Source organism: Budorcas taxicolor, chromosome 15, assembly GCF_023091745.1.
Source record: "Budorcas taxicolor isolate Tak-1 chromosome 15, Takin1.1, whole genome shotgun sequence".
NCBI classification, from domain to species: domain Eukaryota; kingdom Metazoa; phylum Chordata; class Mammalia; order Artiodactyla; family Bovidae; genus Budorcas; species Budorcas taxicolor.
In genome coordinates, this window is record NC_068924.1 from 43,679,310 (window position 1) to 43,705,569 (window position 26,260).

A 26,260-nucleotide genomic window follows, 5' to 3' on the forward strand; every position below is an offset into this window, starting at 1 on the left:
CAATCTTGGGGTAGGGATGGGACAGAAGGATCCCACTAGCTAGAGCCTGGAGGAAGCAGACCAGGAATGCTCCCCCACCAGCGCCACAGGCCTCGGCCCCTGCCTGCAGCATGAGGACGGCTTCTGTAGGTGTGTACTGTTGGGACATGCAGTTGTAGCTCCAAGGGGACCACCTGCATGTGGGTGTGTGCGCTCTGTGAGCTTGTCAGGAGACGGTCTGTTCTCTGGGAGTGAGTCACCATGCCCAGCCCTACGGGCCAGTCGGTTGGGAGTCCACAAAGCTCTAGAACCAGCATCAGCCCCCGGAGCATGTGGGAACACCCAGCCTGCGAGACCCAGCCCAGGACCACTCCAGGACTCCTGACCTCGGTGGGCAGGTGATTAGGAGGGTGGGAGAGGGAGAGAGGACCCTAATCCCACAGGATGAGCATTGGGGATTCTGATTGGGACTGAGGTTGGGATTCTGAGGCTGCAGGTCAGGCTGGAGTTTGGTTACTGGTGTGGCTGTGACCCCAGAAGGGACATCGGGGCTCCAAGAGCCCCCATGGTGAGGGTCTCTCAGGGATGGGAGGTGCAGAGAAAGCCATTCGGCCATTAGGAGAGACCCACCCTCCAGGTGTGCCTCATTCTAACTGCTGAGGAAGGCTGCAAACTCCCCAGCAATACAGAGGCTCTGTCATCACCAATTCTCAGAACAAGCCAGTTGGCTAGATAAATAAGAGAATGGAGGGAAATATTTGAGCAGACAAATTCTCCTATCTGGGCATTGGGTGGTAAGTGTGTAGAGGGCAAGGGCAAGTTCAGAATCTCAGAGTTGGATTAGACCCTCAAGGCCTTTTGTCTGACCCATTTCTCCCCCATAGCAGGGAGCTGGAAGAGAAGATGCAAACACTTACAGCTTACTAGTTTTTCTTTTATCCCCATCACACAAATCACTATACAAATAACTTTGTAATTAATCTGATGGTTGTGATAAGAGCTATGGAGGAAAAGCAGAGAAGGCCCTGCCAGACTGTAACAGGGAGATCTAACCTAGTCTGGAGGGGAGAGGCCACCCTGATGAAGGGAGGGACATTAAATCTCAGACTCATAGTGTGAGCCAGAGGTGGTCCAAATGAAAAACATTCCAAGGAGAAGAAAGAGCAAGTCCGAGGGCCCTGTGGCAGGCAGTGGTTCAGGCGGTGACAGGGGCAATGGGTGTCGGCGGGGACCAGTGGTGGATGTCCGTGATGGGAGATGCTCCAGGAGAGCCTACTTGTGTAGAGTCAAGGGACGGGCAGAGATGGGGGCTTTCTGCAGAGAGTAATGGGGAGCCATTACAGCTTTGAAGGTTGGTTGACAAAATCTGATTTGCGTTTTTTTAATATGTCCCACCTGCCTATGGAGTATGGAGGCTGGATTAGCAGGCCTCAGGGTGGATGCAGGTATTCTAACAGGATGCTCGTGGAGCTTTTGTGATTCAGTAGCTCAGTCATGTAGGACTCTTTGCGACTCTATGGACTACAGCAGACTAGGCTTCCCTGTCCTTCACTATCTCCCTGAGCTTGCTCAAACTCATGTCCATTGAGTTGGCAATGCCTTCCAACCATTTCATCCTCTGTCATTCCCTTCTCCTCCTGCCCTCAATCTTTTCCAGCATCAGGGTCTTTTCCAATGAGTCAGTTCTTCACATCAGGTAGCCAAAATATTGGAGCTTCAGCTTCAGCATCAATCCTTCCAGTTAATATTCAGGGTTGATTTCCTTTAGGATTGACTGGTTTGATCTACTTGCTGTCCAAGGGACTCTCAAGAATCTTCTCCAGCACCACAGTTTGAAAGCGTCTTCTTCAGCACTCAGCCTTCTTTATGGTCCAACTCTCACATCCATACATGACTACTGGGAAAACCATAGCTTTGACGATATGGACCTTTGTTGGCAAAGTGATGTTTCTGCTTTTTAATAAACTGTCTAGATTTGTCATAGCTTTTCTTCCAAGGGGCAAGCGTCTTAATTTCACGGCTGTAGTCACCATCCAAAGTGACTTTAGAGACCAAGAAAATAAAGTCTGTCACTGTTTCCATTGTTTCCCCATCTATTTTGTCATGAAGTGATGGGACCAGATGCCGAGATCTTAGTGTTTTGAATGTTGAGATTTCATCCTGCTCTTGGAGTAGCAGCATGGAAAAGATAATGGTCACTCGGACTAGGACAGTAGCGGTGACTGTGTGATTGGAGAGAGTGTTAAATATGACTCTGGTTTATTTCTAAATTTTTAAAATTACAAATGACTTATTCATTATAAATAGTCAAAAGATTCTAAAAGTGAGTAATGAAGAAAGGTAATACTTTCCCCTTAACGCTCATTCCGCTCTCCCACTAAGGCCACCCTGCTGACAGCTGGGACAGGAGCAGCCTTGCACATCTTTCCTTTGTGCTCATCTAAGGGGAGAGAGGTTTCCTTTTAAATGGGATATTACTCGCCTCTTACTCTGCAACCTACTTTTCTCGCTTAACAGTGCATCACAGATATCCTTTGCAATCCTGTAGGATTGTAGGTCTCACTCCTGTTTTAACAGCTTCCTGGTGTTCTACAGCGGGGCTGTACAACAGTTTGTTTGATCACTGAGTGACACTGATATTCAAATCGTTTCCTGCCACCACAAACAATGCTGAAATTATGAGGTTATCCTTAAATACGGGTGATTTGCCTCATAAGATACTTTCCCAGAAGGAGAATTTCTAGGTCAAAAGGCATGTGCATTTCTAATTTTAATCAATAGCGCCAGGTTACTTGCCCCAAATAGTAATAGATAGTGCCAGATTACTTGCTCAGCAACAAATGAGAGCACCATTTCCTCAGATTTTTAGCAGACCTGAACATTTTACTCTTACCATTTTTTCCAATCTGACGAATTAAAGCAATGAAAACTTTTTTCACTTTAATTTGCATTTTCCCAGCTAATAATCAGGGTAAGCATTTTATTGGCTATCTAGGTCTTCTCTCACAATGACTAGTTCGTATCCCATTTCCATTTCTCTGTTGGGCATTTGTCTTTTTCTTTACAATTTATAGAAACTCTTTGCATATATGACATAATTTCCCTTTTACTGTTTTATATTTTGCAGATTTCTGGTAAATCATTTGTCTTTTTCTTTATTTATGGTAGCTTCTACCATCAAAGTTTTAAAAATCAACTGTAGTATAATATCTATCTTTTTCTGTTACTCTTACAGGTATAGCCCACTAAATTTATTCATAATTTCATTATCCAAATCTATTCTATTTTCCCTTAAATTTTTGTAATATTTTCACTGGTTCATTTTTATATTAAAATCTCTAACTCATTTGGAACATAATCTTTATGGGGGGTGGGTAGGGATATCATTTTTTTTCTTTCAGATGGATAACCATATTTTTTTGTAAATTAATTTATTTCTTTTAATTGGAGGCTAATTACTTTATAATATTGTAGTGGTTTTTGCCATACATTCACATGAATCAGCCATGGGTGTACAGCATTTCTTGTTCCCCACCCTGAACCTCCCTCCACCTCCCTCCCCATCCCATCCCTCACGGTCATCCCAGTGCACCAGCCCTGAGCACCCTGTCTCATGCATCAAACCTGGACTGGCAATCTATTTCACATATGATAATATACATGTTTCAATGCTATCTCTCAAATTATCTCACCCTCGCCTTCTCCCACAGAGTCCAAAAGTCTTCTTTACATCTGTGTCTCTTTTTCTGTCTCGCATATAGGGTCATCATTTCCATCTTTCTAAATTCCATATATATGTGTTAGTATACTGTATTGGTGTTTTTCTTTCTGGCTTACTTCACTTTGTATAATCGGCTCCAGTTTCATCCACCTCATTAGAACTGATTCAAATGCATTCTTTTTAATAGCTGGGTAATATTCCATTGTGTATATACCACAGCTTTCTTATCCATTCATCTGCTGATGGACATCTAGGTTGCTTCCATGTCCTGGCTATTATAAACAGTACTGCGATGAACATTGGGGTACACGTGTCTCTTTCAGTTCTGGCTTCCTCGGTGTGTATGCCCAGCAGTGGGATTGGTGGGTCGTATGGCAGTTCTATTTCCAGTGTTTTAAGGAATCTCCACACTGTTCTCCATAGTGGCTGTACTAGTTTGCATTCCCACCAACAGTTAAGAGGCTTCCCTTTTCTCCACACCCTCTCCAGCATTTATTGTTTGTAGACTTTTGGATCGCAGCCATTCTGACTGGCGTGAGATGGTACCTCATTGTGGTTTTGATTTGCATTTCTCTGATAATGAGTGATGTTGAGCATCTTTTCATGTGTTTTTTAGCCATCTGTATGTCTTCTTTGGAGAAATGTCTGTTTAGTTCTTTGGCCCATTTATCACAACACCATTTTAAAAAATAACTCTCAGTTCAGTTCAGTTCAGTCACTCAGTCGTGTCCAACTCTTTGTGACCCCATGAACCACAGCACACCAGGCCTCCCTGTCCATCACCAACTCCCGGAGTCCACTCAAACCCATGTCCATTGAGTAGGTGATGCCATCCAACCATCTCATCCTCTGTCAGCCCCTTCTCCTCCTGCCCTCAATCTTTCCCAGTATCAGGGTCTTTTCAAATGAGTCATTTCTTCCCATCAGGTGGCCAAAGTATTGGAGTTTCAGCTTCAGCATCAGTCCCTCCAGTGAACACCCAGGACTGATCTAATTTAGGATGGACTGGTTTGATCTCCTTGCAGTCCAAGGGACTCTCAAGAGTCCTCTTGAGAGTTCAAAAGCATCAATTCTTTGGCACTCAGCTTTCTTTATAGTCCAACTCTCACATCCATACATGACCACAGGAAACACCATATCCTTGACTAGACGGACCTTTGTTGGCAAAGTAATGTCTCTGCTTTTTATTATGCTGTCTAGGTTGGTCATAACTTTCCTTCCAAGGAGCAAGCGTCTTTTAATTTCATGGCTGCAGTCACCCTCTGCAGTGATTTTGGAGCCAAAAAAAAAATAAAGTCAGCCACTGTTTCCACTGTTTCCCCATCTATTTGCCATGAAGTGATAGAACTGGATGCCATGATCTTAGTTTTCTGAATGTTGACCCTTAAGCCAACATTTTTGCTCTTCTCTTTCACTTTCATCAAGAGGCTTTTTAGTTCCTCTTCACTTTCTGCCATAAGGGTGGTGTCATCTGCATATCTGAGGTTATTGATATTTCTCCTGGCAATCTTGATTCCACATTGTGCTTCCTCCAGCCCAGCGTTTCTCATGATGTACTCTGCATAGAAGTTAAATAAGCAGGGTGACAATGTACACCCTTGACATACTCCTTTATTGAGATATAATTCACATACATACAATTTACCCTTTTAAAGCATAGGATTTAATGTATTTTAATATATTCTTAGATAGGCGAATCACCACAGTCAATTTTAGAACCTTTCATTATCTCAGAAAGAAACCTTGTGTCTTTTAGGTAGAGGATGAGATGGTTCGATAGCATCATCTACTCAGTGGACACGAATTTGAGCAAATTCTGGGGACAGTGAAGGACAGAGGAGCCTGGAGGGCTACAGTCCATGGGGTTGCAAAGAGTCAGACACAACTCAGCATATGAATAACAGTAACAACCTTTTAGGTGCTAGCTTGTTCCTACCCCTGCAACCACTCATCTGTTTTCTGTCTCTATAAACTTGCCCACTCTTGACATTTCTATAAATGGAATCATATAATATGTAGACTTTTGTAACTGCCTTTTTTCACATAGCATAACATTCTGAGGCTTATTCACTTTGTGGCACGTATTAGTATTTCATTCCTTTTTGTGGCCCAATAATATCCTTTGTCAGTTGATGGCCATTTGTTTTTTTCTCACCTTTTGGCTGTTATAAATAATGCTACTTTCAACATCAGAGTACAAATTTTTTGTGTGGATATGTTCTCAGTTCTCTTGTCTACATACCTAGAAGTAGAACTAGTGGGCCATATGGTGATTCTATGTTTACCTTTTGAGGGATTACCAGGCTGTTTTCCAAAGTGGCTGCATCATTTCACATTCCCACCAGCAGTTAGGGGTTCCAGTTTCTCCACATCTTCACCAACATTTGTTATTATCTGACTTTTTGATTTTAGCTTCCTACTGGATGTGAAGTGGTATATTATTGTGGTTTGATGTGCATTTCCAATAGTGATGAACATCTTTTCAGGTGGCTTATTGGCTTATTTGTTTATCTTCTTCAGAGAACTATCTATTCAGTTCGATCTATTCATTGTTTTCTCTGATGAACTTAAATGAAACTTTATATTAAATTCTTTTCTAATTTGGATCTATATATTAGTTATTTGTTCCTCTGATCTATTTACCACTTCCTAGCTTCTCCTGTACTGTTCAGGTCATGGTGGCTTTGTAATATCTTTTATTATCTAATAATGCAAGATCTTGTCAACTAGTCTTTCTTTTCATGTTTTCTCAGCTAGACTCAGACACTTATTTTTCAAATATAATTCAAATGAATTTTTTACACTTCTAAAATACTTTTAAATTTGAGATTCTAATAGAAATTGCATTGAAACTGAAGTGAAGTGAAAGTCTCTCAGTCATGTCCGACTCTGCAACCCCATGGGTCCATGGAATTCTCCAGACCAGAATACTGGAGTGGATAGCCTTTCCCTTCTCCAGGGGATCTTCCTAACCCAGGGATCGAACCCAGGTCTCCCGCGTTGCAGGCAGATTCTTTACCAGCTGAGCCACAAGCGAATTCCAAAAGGCTGGCTTGTCAGGAGTGGGAAATGAATTATTTTTATGAGAATAAGTCTTTTCTTTGAAACATGGCTACCTTTCTATATGTTTAGATCTTGTTATATGTCCTTCAATAATATTTCATAACTTTATCCAAAGAACTTTACCTTTGTGATTGTTGTTTTAAAATTATCTCTTAGTATTTTACTGTTTTGTCACTATTGCAAATTAATTCTTTTGTCATTTACATTCTAATATGTCATTGCATTGAGAAAAAAACTATAGATTTTCCTTTACCTTGTATTTAGCCACCTAGTAACTTCTAAACTAAACTTTGTTGGAATTTCTTGAAATACAATCATATCATTTGTAAACAAACATGTTTGTCATTTTTAAAAATCAGCTATTTATTCCAATTAGTTTATTTTTGTCTTATTGAATTAGTTAAAATCTCCAAAAAATGTTGAATATTAGTGATGGTAATGAGCATCTTGGCAAGAGGTGCTCTTGCCAATTTCTGGCAAGAGCTTCTGAATGTCATATATTTGTTATTGAGTTTTGATAGATAGTCTTTATCAAATTAAAATATTTTTCTTCTTTTTTTTACTTTGCTTTGTATTTTATTAGCAATATTTGCTGAATGTTATGAAATTATTTTTGGCATCTATTACTATGGTCATATTTTGATCCTTTCATTAGTTGATATATTGGACTTATATTTATAAATTTCTTAATGCAGAATCATGTTTTTGATGTTAAACTCTCCTATGTATGGTGTAAATTTGTGATACTTTTCCCATATCTAGTAGCTAATATCCTTATTTTAGATCTTGCACTCATTGAAACTGGTCTGTAATTTTTTCTTTCTCTTTTAATTCAATCTTTATAAGTTTGGGGAATTAAGAAGATGCTAGCGAATAAAACAAACCAGTAATATTTCCAAATTATTCTCTTGTCTGGAAATAATTTAGGTAACATTAAAAATCATCTGTTTTTAAAGGTTATATAAAACTCATTTTTGCTATAATCTGTGGCTTGTAATATTTTTATTTTATTCTTAATTATGGTAAAATACACATGACATAAAATTCACCCTCTCATCCATTTTTAAGTGTACGTGTCATTAAGGGTAAGCACATTTACATTGTTATGCAGCCAATCCCCAGAACTCTTTTTATTTTGCAAAACTGAAACTCTTATCTCCAGAACTGATTTTATCTTGCAAAACTGAAACTCTATACCCATTAAACAAAAACTCCCTGTTTTCCCCATCCCTCTGCCTCTGACAGCCACAATTCTACTTTCTGTCTCTATGAATTTGACTGTTCTAGGTGTCTCTTTGGAGAAGGAAATGGCAACCCACTCCAGTATTCTTGCCTTGAGAATCCCGTGGACAGAGGAGCCTGGTGGGCTGCTGTACATAAGATCTCACAGAGTCAGACACGACTGAAGTGACTTGGTGTGCATACATTGGAGAAGGAAATGGCAACCCACTCCAGTATTCTTGCCTTGAGAATCCCGTGGACAGAGGAGCCTGGTGGGCTGCTGTACATAAGATCTCACAGAGTCAGACACGACTGAAGTGACTTGGCATGCATGCATTGGAGAAGGAAATGGCAACCCACTCCAGTATTCTTGCCTGGAGAATCCCAGGGACAGAGGAGCCTGTTGGGCTGCCATCTATGGGGTCGCACAGAGTTGGACACAACTGAAGCGACTTAGCAGCAGCAGCAGCAGCAGGTACCTCTTATGAGTGAAGTCATGCAGTATTGATCTTCCTGTAATGGTCTTTTTTTCACTTAGCATAATGTCCTCAAGTTTCATCCAAGCTGTAGCATGTGTCAGAATTTCCTTCCTTTTTAAGGCCAAATAATATTCCATCATATTTATATGTATATTTTTACGTATATATACTGCATTTAGCATACCTATTCATCCACTGATGAACACGTGAGTTGCTTCCCCCTTTGGGCTATTGTGAATAATAATTCTACAAACAGGGGTTTACAAATACCTCTTTAAGACCTTGCTTTCAATTCTTTGGGGTATATTCCCAGGAGAGGAATTGCTGGATCGTACAGTATCTTGTGGGCTTCCCAGGTGCCTCAGTGCGTAAAGAGTCTGCCTGCAGTGCAGCAGATGCAAGCAGACACGAGTTTGTTCCCAGCTTGGGAAGGTGCCCTGGAGGAAGACAAGGCAGTCCACTGCAATATTCTTGCCTGGTGCCAGAAACATCAGTTCACTTCCTGGGTTGGGAAAATTCCTCTGGAGAAAAGATAGACTACCCACTTCAGTATTCTTGGGCTTCCTTCATGGCTCAGATAGTAAAGAATCTGCCTGCAATGTCTGGATTCAATCCCTGGGTTGGGAAGATCCCCTGGAGGAGGGCAAGGCAACCCACTCCAGTATTCTTGCCTGGAGACTCCCCATGTACAGAGGAGCCTGGTGGGGTACAATCCATAGAATTGCAAAGAGCTGGACATGACTGAAGCAACTGAGCATGCATGCACATGGTATCTTGTAAGGTTTTAATAGCAGAGTTTTCACTAAAAAAACAACAACTTCTGTTTATTGGCCTATTCAAGATTTCAACTTCTGTGCTCAATTTTGATAATTTTCTACTTTGCCTGGAAAGCATCTATTTCCTCTAGGTTTTCACATTTGTGTTCATAGGCTTATGTACATTATTGTTACAATTCTTTAACCTTTTCTGTACCTGTGATATGCCTCTTTTCTTATACCTAATATGGTATGTTTTTTCTTTCTTGTTTTTCTTAACTAAGGTTGCCTGGAAAAGTTGATCAATTTTGTTGGTTTTTTCAAAAAACCAGGATTGGGTTTTCTTTTAATTATTTTTGTGTTATTTATTTTCTGTTGCATTAGTTTCTGATTTTTATAACTGTTAATTTCATTTATTTTCTTTGGGCTTAGTTTGTTTTCTTTCTAATTTCTTAAACTAAATACTTAGTTAAAATTTTTTTAGTCTTTGTTTCATTGTTAAGAGCACTTATGATCCAACTATTTTTTTAATTCTCTTATATCTATAGTAAGTATATAAAAAAAACAAACAAAAAAATTTATGGCTATATTTTTTCCTCTGAGTACAGCTGTGTCTTATAAATTCTGTATGGTATGCTATTCTCTTTTTCATTACTAGGTGGTTTGTAATTTCAGTTTTGACTTTATTTTTGGTCCAGTAGTAATTTAAAAGAGTGTTTCTTAATTGCCAAGCAGTATATACTTTTGGCCTTGAGATTAGTCTTATTTATAATAATATTGCTGTTCCTACTCCTTCTCTGATTGCATTTACTTGGTGTATCTTTGCTCATTGCTTTATTTTCAGTCTTCTTTGTCACCTTGTTTTGAGAATATTTCTTGTAAACAGCATGTGGCTATATTTTATGCTTTAAATTACTCAGACAATCTGTTTTTTGATAGGAAAATTCAGCCTCTTCACATGTAGTGTAATATACCGATATACTTAGCTTTACATTTTCCATCTTATTCCATATACTTGTTTCTCCCCCCCACCCCCCGCCCCACCCCCCACACACACACCTTTGTTGTTGTTGCTTTTGCTGGCTTGGTTGAAATTCTGCTTTACTTCTAGATTTCTGGTTTTAGGAATTGAGTGGTTGGTTTACTGAAACAAGATGAAGAAAGATTTGGGAAGAAAATCATGGGCTCAATTTGGATTTTTAATTTTAAGATACATCCAATTGGGAACATCAAGTGGGATGAAACATTCTACAGGAGATGTCAAGAGGGTATGTGGAAATACCGGAGCAGAACTCAAAGGGAGAATCCTGAGTAAGGGCTACACACACCAACAACCCTAGATGGCACCTCAAGGTGGGGAAGGTGTTCAGAGATGCCTGGGACCCGGTCCTGAGGGATGCCACAGTTAACAGCTGATGAAAGAAGAAAAGCTGGCAATACATGAAGACTAGAAGGAATGTCCCAGAGAAGGCAATAGCACCCCACTCCAGTACTCTTGCCTGGAAAATCCCATGGACAGAGGAGCCTGCTGGGGTGCAGTCCATGGGGCCGCTAAGAGTCAGACACAACTGAGCGACTTCACTTTTGCTTTTCACTTTCATGCATTGGAGAAGGAAATGGCAACCCACTCCAGCATTCTTGCCTGGAGAATCCCAGGGACGGGGAAGCCTGGTGCGCTGCCGTCTACGGGGTTGCACAGAGTTGGACACAACTGAAGCAACTTAGCAGCAGCAGCAGCAGCAGCAGAAGGAATGTCCACTGGGTAGAAGGAAAACTCAGAGAACATGTCTGTCTGAGGAAGAAATATGTTCAAGACAGAAGGGATTATATACATTAATTTCTGAGGGGTATGGTGAGGCCTAAACATAGTCTTTTAGTGACATAAAAGTCACTGGTGACCTTGGCAAGCCTTGTGGAGGCTGAAGCCAGATAGTTGTGGAGGAGGAGAGGGTGGATGGTGAGGAAGTGTGACAACAGAGGGAATAGATGGCAAAAGGTCTCAGGGCAGATGTGAGGTCCAAGGGACTCCTTTGTTTACTTGTTTCAGGTGAGACACCAGAGTTTGTCTGCCTGCTGTGGTGAAAGGTCCAGCAGAACCAGGAGGTCAAAGGGAAGGGGCAGAACCAATGGGATCCTTTGACCAGTGGTAGCTGGTGGACCAGAGCACATGCTGAGAGATAGGGCCCAGCAGGAAGAAGGTCATGTTCTCCAGGAGGGAAGGTATGCATGACCAGGTGCCTGTTGCAGATGTGGAAAATGATGGTAGAAGCACAGACCTGGGGCAGGAGGACCTGGGCCTTTCTGTCTGACACATCTCATCTCTTAAAGTAGGAAGTGACATCACCCACTGACACTGCAGTGGAGCAGGAGAATGGATCAGACAGCTGGGGAGACAAGAAGAGAAAGAGGACACGAAGAGAAAGAGAGTGTGGGAGAACAGGTGTGGCTTCAGGAGACCTTCCGGGCAGCAAGGGGCAGTGGGAGCAAAGCCTTGGGTTGGCCTGATGTTGATGACATTGATGACGCCTTTGCGTCTCTGGCTGAGCTCCACTGCCCCCCAGGCAAGGCTGGCTGTGGGTGCTATTCTGGCCCATTCTCACTCCCACAGCCTCTCCCTTCATGCTGGTCACATAGCTAAAATAGGTTGGAACGTGGAGGCCGTACATATGTCAGGTACCAGATCTCACACATTTATAACAATCAGCTCCAAATTCTGATTCCTCTCTTCTGGGTCCTCCTCTCCAAAAAGGTGTAAGACCTTCTAGGAATGCTTACACATGTAATCCAGGTGCCCTCTGGACACCATCAGACTTTGAGTTCTGGATAAAGCCATTTTCTCTCTAACATTCCCAGGGTTGGAAGGTAGGGCTGATAGGCTAGGGATACAGATGCCTCCCATATAATTAGGGTTGCTCCCTGATACTCTCACCATCTTGTCATCCACTGCATGCACATGCTTCCACCCATGCCACTGAGCTGCTGACATGGGTACTTTTGTCCCTCTCTGCGATTACCCATCATTTCTAGTGACCAGCTGTTTTAGAGGAGGCTTTGATAGTAGAGCTGTAGGACTCTTAGTGACCTGCTTCCTCATCTGCATCATTGCCCTCTTCTCACTAGAGTGCTGGGCAGAAGTGGGCCAGGCCCAGCTTTGCACCATACCTGGAACTGTTGCCCTTCCAAACTCCAGGCCTTGCTACTCAATCTAGACCCCCTTGGGGATCTCCTCATTGATAAGGATCCTCATTGTCTCTCCTCCAGCGTGGTCTCCTTTGGGGACCTTGATCCTTATAGTACAACCATCCATGTCCAAATCTCAGGGATGGACTAAGTTCAGCGTCCTTCACTAGTGCCTGAGGCCCATATACATTCAGAGATGGGGCTGGGCATCTGTTTCAGTATCCCTGACCACCCATCATGGTGAAGCTCTAATTTTCTCTTCCACTATGAAAACCATGAGGCTGGTCTTCAAAGAGCTCACACAGACCCTCGGTGTAAGTGAGGGTGGGGCAGTGAAGCTGGGCTGGACTCAAGTGTCAGATCTGGCCAAGCAGATAACCCAATTGCAAGGCCATGTTCATCCATATAGTGCTTTTCTGAAAATTAGCAAAAAGTACTCTCTTTTGGCAGGTGCAGCCTATGTCAGGCACATGGCTTGGAGAGCAGAGAGAGGGCAGAATTTCAGGCCCCTCTTGTCCTCTTGGCCAGAAGCCCTAGTGCCAGGAACAGCCAGCACCAGTCTAGACAGTGACCGTGCCTGGCAACACAGAGAACAAAAGAGCATGGAGATCAAAATATTGGATTCATAGGAAGCATGCAACTGGGTTCTGGTCCCTTTCCATCTGAGGTCCTGGGGGGAACGAAAAGATGGTGCCTAAGGTTCTCTCCTTCTGAGCCTCCATTTTTATATCTGAATTCCTCCCCTGCCTCTACGGCTCCCATTTTCTCCAGTGACCCAGTGTAGACTCTTCATATGGTATCTGTCCTTTTGCTCTAGGGGAGAGCTGAAACTGTGCCCTCAGGGACTGACCTTATTCTCCAGGTTTCAGTGAAGTAATGCACGTACCACTCAGAAGTCCAAACTTCACACAGAGACACTCAGAGGAACACAGGGGAGATGTTTCCTTAGAGGACTTTGAGAGGTGGGCAAGGGCTTGCTAAGCAGAGGGATGCCATGAGAAGAATCACTAGAGCAAGAACCTGCAGGGTGTGTTCAATTATAGCAAAGCAATCCAGAGGGGCAGGAGTGTGAGGCTGTTGTTGGAGGTCAATAGATAGCAATTAAATTGAAGTGAAGGGCAGTGGTGGTTACAACGGCTTCCCCAGATCTGGTGAAGGGCCTAAAATGATCTGATAAGCAGTCAGGGCTTGCTCTTGTGGACAAAGGGGAACCACGGAAACTTTTTGAGCAGGAGAGTAGTAGGGTTAGGTCTTGGCACCAGGAAGATGACTCTAGCAGCTTATGCTGGATGGTAAGGAGGATTTGCCAAACTCGGTCACTGCATGGCTATGTCTGGTGTTTGTGGAAGATGAAAGCAGCAGATTTGGGAGGTCATTCTGAAGAGCACCCCTGAACAGCCCCCTTTTCTTCACTGAATTGAGTATAATTAATTCACTCATTTCACAAACTTTGCCCCATATGAACTATGTGGGTCAATGTGCAAGGATGGAGGAGGGCAGGAGGAATCAGGATGAGCCCTCCCTTCCCCTCCCTTAGCCCCCTCTCCACCCCTCAATCAGAATGTGTTTTGATAAGTGGGGGCTTGGGAGACAGCATAAGGGTGACCGACTGTGCCTCCTCCACCAATTAAATTTTTTAAAAAGCTGCTATGGAAGGAGCGAATATTAGTTTCCTGATTTATAAAGCCAAATGGATTAAGCTCATTCATTGCCCGAGGAAACAAAAAGGAAATCTTCAATACCTCTGTGCACATTGAGAACAGGAACAATACTGGTCTTTAGAAAGCAGAAACCTAATTTGGGGGAATCAATTACCCTCTGTGTCCCTGCCTCTGTGGGCTCTCTCACTGGCTTTCTCTCAATAGAGATTTCCTGGGAGGTAAAATGTGGAGAAGTTGGTCAACCATAGGCACACCCTCCGTTTAGCCTTACAAACAGGAGGCAAAGAACTAGGGTTTGTGGAGTGGGAGCTGGGGGTGCACCTAGATATCAGACACTTGTGGAAATGGGAGGAGGCAAGCTGTGGCTGGGGAGGGCTTTGGGATAAAACCTGGAGAATGGGGGGGGGGGGGCGGTGGATATAGGGATGTGCAGTGAGAGGGCAAGAGAAGGGGATGATGGGAACCTGGAGTTTATAAGTGGGGGGAAGAGGAACATCCTCCAGTCCCTGATGGGGTAAGGAGGATACTCTCTCAGCCTGGCTCCACAGACCCCAACCGCCTCCTGATTCGTCTCTTCTGTGGTCTGCACTTGCCCTTGTGGGTTTGAGCCTGCAGTGTGCAATGGCCAGAAAATTAGACAAAATGAAAGGGGATGGGGCGCCGGCCACAGTAGCCACGGAGTCACATTCACAGCCACACACAGAAGCGCGTGCACAAGCTCACACATTCCTGTGCTGGGTCTCAGACACTGGCCCACGGTCCCCAGCCCCAGAGCTGCACTCACTCCGATGCACTCAGTCACACACGGGGAGTCCCACACTCACAAGGACAAAGTCACAGACTCAAAACGGCACCCACATACACCCACCCGAAATCGCCCACATTCCGCCTCCCCCAAGTCCAAGCTGAAGCTCCCACGGTGTCTCACCGCCCCACACAGCCCTCACTCTGGCATGTGGTCACACACACACACACACACACACACACACACACACACACACACACACAGAGTCCCTCACACGCACACACTCTGGCTGTGCTTTTGTGTTTTGTCAGAATTAATGAGAAAAGTTCCCGTGCCCTGCGGGTAATTAGTGTCCTTGGAGTTAAATAAGCTAATGGCGGGCACCTCTGGCCCAAGCAATTATGTTTGTGTATTGAATAATTGATTCAAAGTGGGGGGAAGGGCCGCTAATCAGATCTGAACATAATGAATTGATTTAATTAACAGGGGAATCTGAGGGGCCCTGGGAAACGCAGGCTTCTTCATTCGGCTGAGCGAGCGCGGCCCGCGCGGAGAGAAGAGCGCTCGGCGGCGGCGGCTCCGGCGGCTCCGGCCCGGCCCGGGCAGCGGCTGCCGGCTCGGCTCGGCTCGGCCATCCAGGCTGGGCGGACTCGCCCCAGCCCCAGCCCCGCCCCAGCCCCGCCCCGTCCCGCCCCGCCCCCGGGTCTGGCCGGCCCGCCCGCCCGCCGGAGCTCCTAGCCGGTGGGGCTCAGCTCCGGGCGCCGGTCGATCCGCCCCAGTCCGCGGCCGCGCTCGCCGGGCGCGGAGCCCGCGCGGGGCCGGCGGGAGCAAAGCAGACGGGCGACGGTGGAGTCCGAGCCGCCCGCACCTCCGCGTCCTCGGCCCAGGCCGGGCTGGAGCCGCCGGGGACCATGGTGTTGGACCAAGAGGACGGTAGGTGCCCGGGGACCCGCGGGGCGCAGGGCGAGGGCGGCTGCAGCTTCCCCCGCGCCGGGCCCCGGCCGCCTTTGGCCCGCTCCCCGGAAGCCCCGCGGTGGAGGTGCGCGCGGGTGCTTGTCGGAGTGCCGGGCTCAGCCCGAGGCTCCTCAGCCGGATTAGGAAGTCACACGGGCCAGCCAAGCCCGGCAGCCCTGCACGCTCGGGCAGGGAACTTTCTCACTGGCTCTTGTCGCCTCGCGGGCAAAGGAGCATCTCTCCAATCCGCGCAGTGGGCTTCCCCGCAGTGCCCACTGACCTCAGTCTCTCTGCCTCCCCGCTGGGTATCTGCATGTTCCCGCTTCTGCACCGTTAGGGAAAGTCTCCCCCAGGAGGATGCCCAGAAAACCCTGGGGTGGGGGTGCCGTCCAACCAGCACCGTGCTGGGGTCCCTCAGATCTGGAACTTAATAGCTGCGGGATGGGTGACATGGCTTCACACCTGACCGGGCTGGGGAGGACTCTCACCGATCAGTTACCCCAGCCCAGAGTGTTGGGAGGTGCACTGCCGGTTAGGGCATGTGGATGGGCTGTATATCCAAGACAGCAGAGGCGGATTCACCTTGAAGGAATGAGTTTTTAAGCTTCAGAGCCCTTCCGTTGTAATTTTGTTTAGTAAATCTATTATTTTTCTTAAAGACCCTTTACTTACCCACCCCAACCCTAGTTGCATAAGGAAGCTTGACTCTCAGAAAATCTAACCACCCCTGGGTCCAGCTCACACCCTTCCCATTGTAACTGCCAGTCTCTTAGAACTCACAGCCCTGCTGGTCCATGGAGCATCCCCAGTTACTAGGGCTGTTCTCTGGAGCCGGGGAGATGAAGCCCTAAGGCAGGAGGCTGGGAAATTGGGGGTTGGGAGGCAGCTGCCTGTGTGCAGGGAGGGGTCTGGGTGCCTGGCCTTTCACTCTGGCCCCGCTAGTCCCTTGTCCCACCCTGCCACCTCCCAATAGGGTGATTAACTGTCCTGGTTTGCCCAGGACCATCCCTGTTTTATCACTGACAGTCCCAGGTCCTGGAAGCCCCTCAGTCCAGAGAACTGGGGCAAACTAGGACATCTGGTCGACAGCCTATATCCACAACCTTCGCTGGGTTGTTGTGCAGGGGTGGGTTGGCCTTCATTGAAGGGGGACGGGGAGACTTGTTTTCTGGAGTGTAGATTCTGCATGCTGCTGCTAAGTCACTTCAGTTGTGTCCAACTCTGTGCGACCCCATAAACGGCAGCCCACGAGGCTCCCCCGTCCCTGGGATTCTCCAGGCAAGAACGCTGGAGTGGGTTGCCATTTCCTTCTCCAATGCATGAAAGTGAAAAGTGAAAGTGAAGTCGCTCAGTCGTGTCTGACTCTTAGCGACCCCATGGTCTGCAGCCTACCAGGCTCCTCCATCCAAAGGATTCTCCAGGCAAGAGTACTGGAGTGGGGTGCCATTACCTTCTCCATAGGCCCTCACAAAACCTAACAAGTTATAATGGCAGCTTCCTGGAGGGCCTGTCCTGGGCTTCCAGAAACTGAAAGAGGAAAAGTTTGCCAACTGTCTACTTTGCCACTCTAATTGGTTGCAAATCCCTATGCATGGGCTGCTTTGTGGGAGTAGGAGGCTGGGCAGGGTGGGGCGCCTGAACTTGGCCAGTAGGCATCCTGATGGTACACAAAGTCTGTAGATTCACTCTGTCCCCTCAACTGTGGCGGTCACTGGGAACGGGCCTTTGTCACTCCAGATACCCCATTTAAGTGTCACCTGTGAGGCCAGCTTGGAACTCCATCTTGGAGCTGGAAGCAGGCCCTCAGGCCAAGGCACATGTGACAAGCCCCACTGAGGAGTTCTGGAATATCTGGTCTGCTGGGCCCCCGGGGCATCAGGTCTTTAGCCTCCTCCCCCACAACCCCAGTGCAGGAATCCTTCATCGGGACTTTACTGCCAGATGCAATGGCAAACTGCTAGGACCCGCCCAAAACTTTGTAAAGCAGCCAGGCTCACCCCCTTTCTGCTCACCGTAACCTAGGGGGCTGAGCAACTAGCCTCCCTCTGCTGTCCCCAGAGGCATTTCAAGGGCATTTTGGAGCACTCTTGGCAGTATCACAGTGAGAGTACATGCTCATCACCTGTGGAATGTGTCAGGTGCATACACCCCCCCCTCCGCCCCCCAGCCCTGGGGGACACGAGAATTCCACCTCGGTGTTGTGGGCGTGCCCCTGGACCTGAAGGCAGTTTGGGTGGGAGTGAGCATGGGCACAAGAGTTACCTCCCTGCCCAACAATTACCCATAAGCTGCGAGGGAGGCTGCTGGAGGAGCCAGGCTCCTGCCTGGGTTTGTCAGCCCAGCAGGCCCCTTCCTGGGTGGGAGCTCAAGCCACCCAAAGCGTCCAAGAGTTGCTGGGTAGCTCTGTCCACCAGAAGGCCTCTGTGGAGGCCCTTCTCCAGATGAGTGTGGCAGCTCAGTGCTCATCACTGGGGCTGCAGAGGGAACTGCCTGTGGGCAAAGGCAGCTAGCCCTTCACACACAGCACCAACTCCCTGCTCACACCCCAGCCTCTTCTACAGCATTGTTCTGTAACCCAGGCCTGCCCCAGTCCCTGGGTTGGGCTGCAAGGCCCCTGACTCCCGAAAGAGATGCTGCTAACTGTGTGGCTGCTAATTGGGCACCTTGGGAGCTGAGGAGAGCTGATGTTGGGACAGAGTCCCAAGCACACACCTGAGAGTGAGAAGGTGGCCCCAGCTAATCTGTTTGGGTTTGTGGGTCAGGGCCAGACCCTGAGAGTGAGGAGCAGTCCCGGAGGCCAGGAGTAAGGCCACAGCCCTTGTAGAGTGAACACCTCCAGGTAGCAAAGAGGTGTCTACAGAAAGAAGCTCCCCCTTGCCAGCCTGCCAGGTCCAGTGCTTGCTGCGCTGTCAGGCCCCCAGCTCAGGCTGGGGTGAGGGGCTGGCACTAAATGTGCCGGCGGCGGCAGTGCCAAAGCCTCTCTCAGACCCTCAGGGTACAGTTGAGCTGCAGTGGCAGGGGAGAGATCAAGCTTGCAGTCCTGAGGGATGGTGAGTCTGAGCAAAATGATATATTTAACATCAAATATACTCAAGGACTATTAGGATTAAGTATTCAAGATGAAGGGGAAAGCGAAACTCTCTGAGCTGCGGATGAAGCATCTCATTAGAAGCAGCCTCTCTTCTGTTTTCTCAAAGCTTGACTTTCCTGCCTAGGGTAGAGGAGGATGGGCTGCAGCACCATCCCCTCTCCCCTTCCCCCTCCCATCAGGCACCCCACATTGGGGCCCTCTAGGGCTTAAGGGGCATGACCTGGCCTTCAAATCTCCTTTGTACTCACTGCCTCCCCCTCACCATTGTCCGGGGTGCCACAGTTTACAAAGCATATTCATATGCATTGTTTCATCTGATCCCCACAGCAAATTTGGAGATAGCAAAGCCATCTTCTGCTTCACAGACAGGGAAACTGAGGCCCCAGGGAGAGAAAATGACTTGCAAAAGTCCCCTACTGGTAATAGGCAGAGACAAGATGAAGTTGTGATGGCCCTTTGCCCCTCCAAGGACTCCAGCTTCCTTCTCCTTGCCTGGATCTAATGCTTGGAAGTGACTGCAGGGGATGAGCCTCTGGCACATGTGTCTGGAGAAGAGCTGTTAAGATTTCCACCCCATCCTGGAACTCTGTACTGTCAAGAGAGAAAAAAAAAAGCCCTTGATATTGAAGAGTGGCCTTCCTGGAGAGAAGGCAGCCTGGGCACCAGCCCCAGGGTGCTCAGAGAGAAGCAGGGTTCAGAAGGAGAGGAGATGAACACTGTATCTCTTCCTGCCTCCGGCATTACTAAGCAAGAATCATCAATTCTGTAATAGTAGGAATCTGTTTTCACTGCTGTATCCCCAAGTGCCTTAGCATAGAGCTTGGTGCATAATATGTGCTCAATAAATAGTTGTAGAATGAAAATAATAAACTTCAAGGCCATGCTGTGCTTGCTTAGATAGAAGCTGAGACAGGATCTCATTCTCTGTGAAATCAAGATGCTCTTCTGAGGGGCTGCTGGAGTAAGGGTGGTGATGGAAGACTCAACAGTGAGAAAATCTGTGCCCTGCAGAGGGTTAACTTTGCCAAACAATCCAGGAAGCAACCAGGAACCCCAGAGAGAGGAGGTAGGAAGGGAGGGTACGTGGTCAGAGAAAGAGTGCCCCGTGGGAGGGGTCCAAAATTAAGGCTGAGGGGACTGACAGACCGGAGTAGTCCACCAGATAGTGATTGGGAATGAGGACCCTGGGGCCTGAGCAGAGCCACGCGCCGAGTTGAGGCCTAGAGGCCTCCAGGTGGCGCTGCGGAGCCGGGCAGCCGCGCGTTTCCACTCCCCATTAACTCGGGAGGGCGGGGGGCCTCGGGAAATGTGTGCATTTATTCAGTAGCAGGAGTGCAAACCTCATACATTGAGGGAGAAAGGCAGCGGGAGACGGCCGCCGAGATTCCCCCATCTCTTTGAATATAATTTTAGATTGAGATTCAGATTAAATCCGAGGGGAAAACACTTTATGAGGCTGAAAGCTGTGTCGTTGCCAGAGCCAGGGTTATGAGCTATCAAATGCAATTACATTAAGACAGATTATACTGGGCAAATTGAGCCATTTAGAAGGTGAGAATCAAAGAAACGGCTCTGATCCTCTCTTCCCACTTCTCGCTCCCTCTCCCTCTCTCTCTCCCAATTGCAGTTCGTAGTTCCTTGCAATTCTGAGGCACAAAAGTAGGTGAGACTGCTTTTGTATCTGCGAAGTGCTTCACTTCTGAATGTAATTCTAGCTGAGTGCAATCTAGGTTAAGAGCCGGACAAGCGGGTAATTAGAGTCCGCTCGCTGCCCGAGGACCGGCCGCCCCGCCGAAGCGCGCCCGGAATCGGCGCCCTTCTCCCGGCCGAGTCGAGCTGCGGCTGGACACGGAGCGCCCGAGATGATGGTGCTGGACAAGGAGGACGGTAGGTGGCGGGCGGGGGTCCCAACGCCCCGCGCCCCTGCGCCCCCGCCGCGGCGCGCGGGAACACACACGCCGGGACACGGGCGCGCACACGCCGGGCTGTGCTGGGCTGGCGGTCCCCAGGGGACTTGGGACTGGGGTGGGGAGGCAAGGGAGCTCTGGGCTGCGCGCCCCCGGGGCCGGGCCAGGCCGAACCGGACCACGGGCGGGCGAGCTGTGCTCCGGCCGTGTGATGCTCTGCGGGGCCGCGTGGAGGCTCTGGCTGCCCTCGGATCTCGGCGCGGAGGCGGTTCGCGTAGAGCGTTTCGTCTTTGCGGCTGCTCCTCTCACCGCAGCCATCACCCTCGCGCCGCACGCGTAACCCGAGAGTCGCAGAGCGCCGAGCAAATCAGTGGCTTCGGGAAATCGGACTCCAGAGCTTGCGGCCGGCTGGCGCGCAGAAAGAAGGTGGCCACCGGGGTGCCCATCAGGCCAGGAGGAAAGCCGGCCGGACCTTCGGGGACACAGCTGCCTGAAAGCTCGTTGAGATAAAGGGACGCCTCCTGTGCTGCCCACTGTCTCCCTGCGGGCTCTTGAGCTCGGAGGCAGGAGTTTGGCCCAGAGGAAGAGTGTCCCGCTCCTGGCCAGTAGCACGCGTGCCGGAGCCACCAGGACCTACCCTGATCAAGAGCTTCACTGCGCCTGAGAGGTCAGAACAGCGGGGCCCGCGGTGGCTAGAAGCCACTAGCAGGGGGTCTCACACACCCAAAGCCTTCCTGACTGCGACTGTCCCGCAGTAATTGTCCTGGTATGTGCAGGAGAGGTCGGAGAACCCAGCCCCCTTGAGGGTAAAACCAGTGGGTGTCCTGTGACCCAGGGGCAGCCCTCGGGGTTGGGAGAGTGGCCCTGCCCTGGCCCTGGCCCAGGCCCTCCTTCCCTGGAGGTGAGGGTTACCTGGTGAGTTAGTGTTGTCGGGAGACATGAATGTAATTGTTAGCACCCAGGCCCCAGCTGCATTGTACTGCTGGTGAGGACCTGAGAAGAGGGGTTTCCTGTGAGTCAGCGGGAGTCCTCTTTGAGTGACATCAGCTGACCTCTCCCAGTGAGTATGGAGGTCTGTGCCCTCTGCCCTCCAGGTCGGTGGTGTTCCTGACCTGGTCACTTGGTGGAAATCTGAAGTTAAGTGACTTAAGGTCACACAGGATGTTCGCTTTGCTGCCACTGTGTGTCGATGCCCCTAGCCTCCCTTCCACCCACTGAGACCTCAGGCAGGAAGAGCCATTTAAAATATCTGGCCCAGGGGTGGCATGTTGGGGAGCTCTGTGACTGGTCAGCCCATTTCTGGGCATGTGTGTAGAAAGAGAGGGAGGAGGGCTAAATGCTCAGGCCCAAAGAATCGATTTGCCAGGGTTTGACTACGGTGAGACACCCACTTCCTGTGTGTTGTTCTTTCTTTATGGGCCCCTCCCCTGGAGCCCCAGGTGGGCCATTAGAGGGCTGGGCTTGTGCAGGTGTGTACAAATTGGAAAGGAGAAGAGGTCTGGGGTGAGGCCAGACAAGGAAGAAGGAGTCCTTGCTTTAGCTCCTTTCTCATCGACTCCCCGTGTTATCTTGGACCAGTCGTGCCCATCTCAAGACCTCACTTTTCCTCTTGGTAAAGTGAGGAGCCAGGGCAGCCAGGTCCTTCCTTGGTGTTTGGAGGTGCTCCCACCATGGGGAGCATGTGAAAATTGGGGTATATCTTCAGCCCAGATTGTTTGGCACTGACTCCCTAGGCCCAAGCCAGAAATCCAGAAGACCCAGGCCCTGTACACAGGTGGCCTCAGGCAGGAAGACCGGCTTCCAGCTGACAAGATAACACCGCCACCAGCACCAGCTCTTGTACCCTGTGCAGGCACCCCAGAATGCCTCGGCTCTGTGTACTAAAGGTTTCTAGATGAGCCCTAAATGGAAATGGTTCTTTGGAGGTCATTTCAGCCAGTCTCCTGCCTACCCACCCTGGTATATGTGTTTCCCTTAGTGTTCCCCAGACCTGTAGAGAAGAGCTGGCTCTGCCCTAAGGTCCCCCAGCCTGCCCAGTCTTAACGATGTGGTGCCCATTAGTGCTGAGATCACTGAGCTCTGGGACCCCTCACAGCACAAGGAAGGAGACTGGCTTAAGTCCTGAGGAGTCATTTGATTCGTGTCCTGAGCATGTCTTTCAAAAGCAGCCTTTTTGCTCATAAATCCACCCTCCATTCCCTGTTGGAGTCTAGCATCTCCTGGTTCCAGGAAACCTTGAAGGTGGTACCTTCAGCTAGATGGAGGGAGAAAGGCTCTAGACCCATTCACATCCTCACCCCCCCCCACCCCAAACCTGCTGCCTAATTCCTTCCTCACACTTAATGCTCTCCCAGCAGGTGGCCGTCTGGGCTGGGTGGCAGCAGTGGTCCCCAGGGCCCCGAGGAGTGTGTTCCTCCCGGCTGTGGACTGCACCCTTTGTCTGGCTGCAGCGGGGAACTCAGGCTCCTATTAACCACCCCCAACGCCTTTTCTCCACCTGACAGCATCTTGTGGGAAGAGGCCCAGGCTCCTCTGGTTGAAGTCAGGTCTGCCAGCTGCCGAGGACCAAAGCTCTTGCTCTGCTGGGCTGCAGGGCTTTCATGTTGCACTTCTGAAAGATAATAAAATATCAATCGCTTTGCCGTAGCAACGGGTTTAAGAGACTTTCTGAAGTATTGAATCGTCAGAAAAAAAATTTTTTTTTTTTTTTGCTTTTAAGCACAGTGCATTATTAATAAAGTAATCCATTAGGTCGAGCAGTGAAGGGCCACCACAGAGAGGAAAGATCTGTTTTGCAAACGGTTAAACTTCGGGTTTCAAGATTAATTGCTTTCATTTGGATGCTTGCTCTTGGCCTAGCCAGCTCCACTTTACTGGAACTCAGGGTCCTGCCTTTCTATGTGCCGTGGGGCCTGCCTGTCAGCAAAGGGAGCCCAGCTCCAACTTTCCTGGAGAAATCACCCTTCTCCCTCTGGCACCTGTGCTTGGACTGGCACCAGGCAGTGGGCTTTCAGGGGAGGTTTGTGGTCCAAGGGGAGCTATAACCCTGAACGCTGAAGTCAGATTTGCTCTCAGCCTGTTGGAGAAATGGCCCTAGAGCGGGAGCAGGCAGCAGAGGGTCCAGGCAGCCCCAGAAACAGGGAGAGCCTCAGGTTGTGAAGGAATGGGCAGGAGAGCATGCTGAAGTCACCCCCAAGGTGTGGCCCCACGTGTGTGCTGCAGAAAGGCAGGTCTGGGTGTTAGCTGCCTCTGCATAGGCCCGGCAGCAGGGCCGGGACGACTGCAGGAAACACAGGCAGCCAGTGGAACTAAACGCCAGACTTAATTCCTAGGGCATTTTTAATAAGTTAAAAAGACCTAAGGAGATTGGAGCTGGGCTGAGGAGGACCAGACAGTGCATCTTCAATTGTTAATGACCACTATGAGCATGGCCTCCACAGCAGACTAGGTTGATCCATGGGGGCAAGCTCTCAGCTACACTTGGCTACTGATCGGCAGGACCTCCTAGAATATCCCGTCATGCTCTGGACTACAGAGGGTCCTAGGGGCCTCTCCCAGCAGAGTGTGGCCAGGACCTCCCTGGTCCTGGAGGAAAGGCAGGGAGGGAGTGGGCCCTGATGCTGTTCCGTAGTGCAAACCCCAACCCATCGGCAGGAGGGTGGAGCCCACTGGACACTGCTCTCTGTTGAGGGCTGGTAAAGGCCTTGTGAGGCTGGCACGGTGGGAAGCAGGCCTGGCACCCACCATGTGCCTGGAAGAGAAGGGTCTCCAACTGCACCCAGCAGTCTCGCCTGGGCTTCAGCCATTTCCTCATGCAGGGGAATGAAGCATCACAAAATCTGAGCATGTACAGCTATGTCCCCTTCCTGCCCAAACTCAGCGAGGCAGGGAGCCTATAAGGATGCCTTTCCCCAACCCCCTCCCAGAGCCCAGGGTAAAAAGCAGGTGCTTCTGTCTGTTCTCTGCTCTTCCATTCATCTGCCCATGCGGAGAACTCGGGATGGGAGGGACAGGGTGGGGGGACAGGGAAACAACATAAATTGGTCTGTCGTCCGGAATCCATGTCTCGCTAATGTACCCAGATTAACTCAACTGTAAATTGTCTCCTTGGATGGCAGTGTCTTGCTAAAAGTTTCCCATATGATTCATGATTTGGATTGCTTTTAACGGCTATTGGCTAAGCAAGCCGGTGACTGTACAAGGTGATGCAATTGGCATTAGCGAGGGAGGCATGGGAGCGTGTAATGCAGTCAATACTGCATTAACTACTGATGCCCAATTACAGGGAGTGGGAGAGAGCCTTTCAGGAGCATTAGGACTGGGGGAAGCTGAGATCACTGGCCGCTGCTCGCCTAAAAGCTTCACCCTTTGCGTGCCGGGGCTCGGCCCTGGCCTGGCCACTCACTTGGCCTCTGTGGCCGTAGGAACTGCCTCTCTCTCTCTTTCATGTCCCACAACGATGCTTTTAGCACATGGAAATGTGCATTTTCCTAGAGCCGGGGCCTGCTTCTCATCCCTTCTGAGAATTGATTTCCCACCTAGCTCAAAGTCCCAGAATCAGATGGGGTGGCTGCCCCACCTGCTTCCATTTAAGGAACCACTCAGCCCCATCTGAGAGTAGGACCGAGAGGAGGTCTATTTTGGTCTCTCCCCCTTGGAACAGATGGATGGTTGCCAGTGAGCATTGGCGGCCGACCCTCTATGATCGGAAGAGACATGAGGTTTAGCGCTCAGCACAGCTGGACTGCTGGCACAGGCAAGGCTGCTGAAGCTGGAGAGTGGTCCTGGCTGGGCCTTCTCTGAACAGAAGACAGAGCTGGTTGGCTGATGAAAGTGACCCAAGCCAGCATGGGGTCCTTAGCCAGTGTGGGCCTCCTCCAGAGCTACATCCCACAAAGGGCAGAGCTGTCCCCGTGTAGCCAGGAGGCCAAAACTGTTGTTCAGGTCCAATTCCAGGGGCCAGAGGACCTCCCAGGAACCCCTGATCAGCCACATTATGAAGTTTGGAAGCAGCTAGGGATGAAGGTAGAAAAAAGGACCTGATACCCAGTGTGGCAGGTACTATGGGACTGTCTGCCACATCTACTATTGTGCTGAGCTCCGTAGGCCCAATACGTCCACTGTAGTTCTGTGTTCTGTGCCAACCCAGCATTGAGGTGGTTTTGCCTCTAGACTTTCTCATCTCTATGGTGAGAACAACCACATCTAACTGGCAGGATTGTTGTCAGAATTAACTCAGATAATGTACATGTACACACATAAACCAGGAAGCTTCATGCATTGTGCAGTAACAGTGCCATCTGCAAAACCACAGGCTGATCTGAAATAGTCCTGTGCCCAGATCCGTGCTTTGTTTGCTGCCCGGCACTGGGCCCTCATCCTCCCTTTTCTCTAGTTTATCCATCATGGCCATCCCTCACCACTGTCCGGGAGGCAGGGCGAACTCACTACTCACCACTGTTCAGGTCCTTACAGTCAGGTAGCAACATGGGAAGAAGCCTCCA

At 48.9% G+C, this 26,260-nt stretch overlaps 1 protein-coding gene across 2 annotated transcripts in view; it reads left to right on the plus strand.

The window, feature by feature from the left end:
* Positions 1 to 15,674: 15,674 nt before the first annotated feature.
* LMO1 (LIM domain only 1) overlaps positions 15,675 to 26,260 on the plus strand; it is a 41,495-nt gene continuing 30,909 nt past the window's right edge. Inside the window, exon 1 of one of the 2 annotated variants that reach the window (XM_052652552.1) lies at positions 15,675 to 15,737. In XM_052652552.1, the coding sequence (XP_052508512.1) occupies positions 15,716 to 15,737 (22 nt within the window). In that variant the 5' untranslated portion in view covers positions 15,675 to 15,715. The remainder of the gene's footprint in view (positions 15,738 to 26,260) is intronic. The other variant, XM_052652553.1, reaches the window with a different exon arrangement.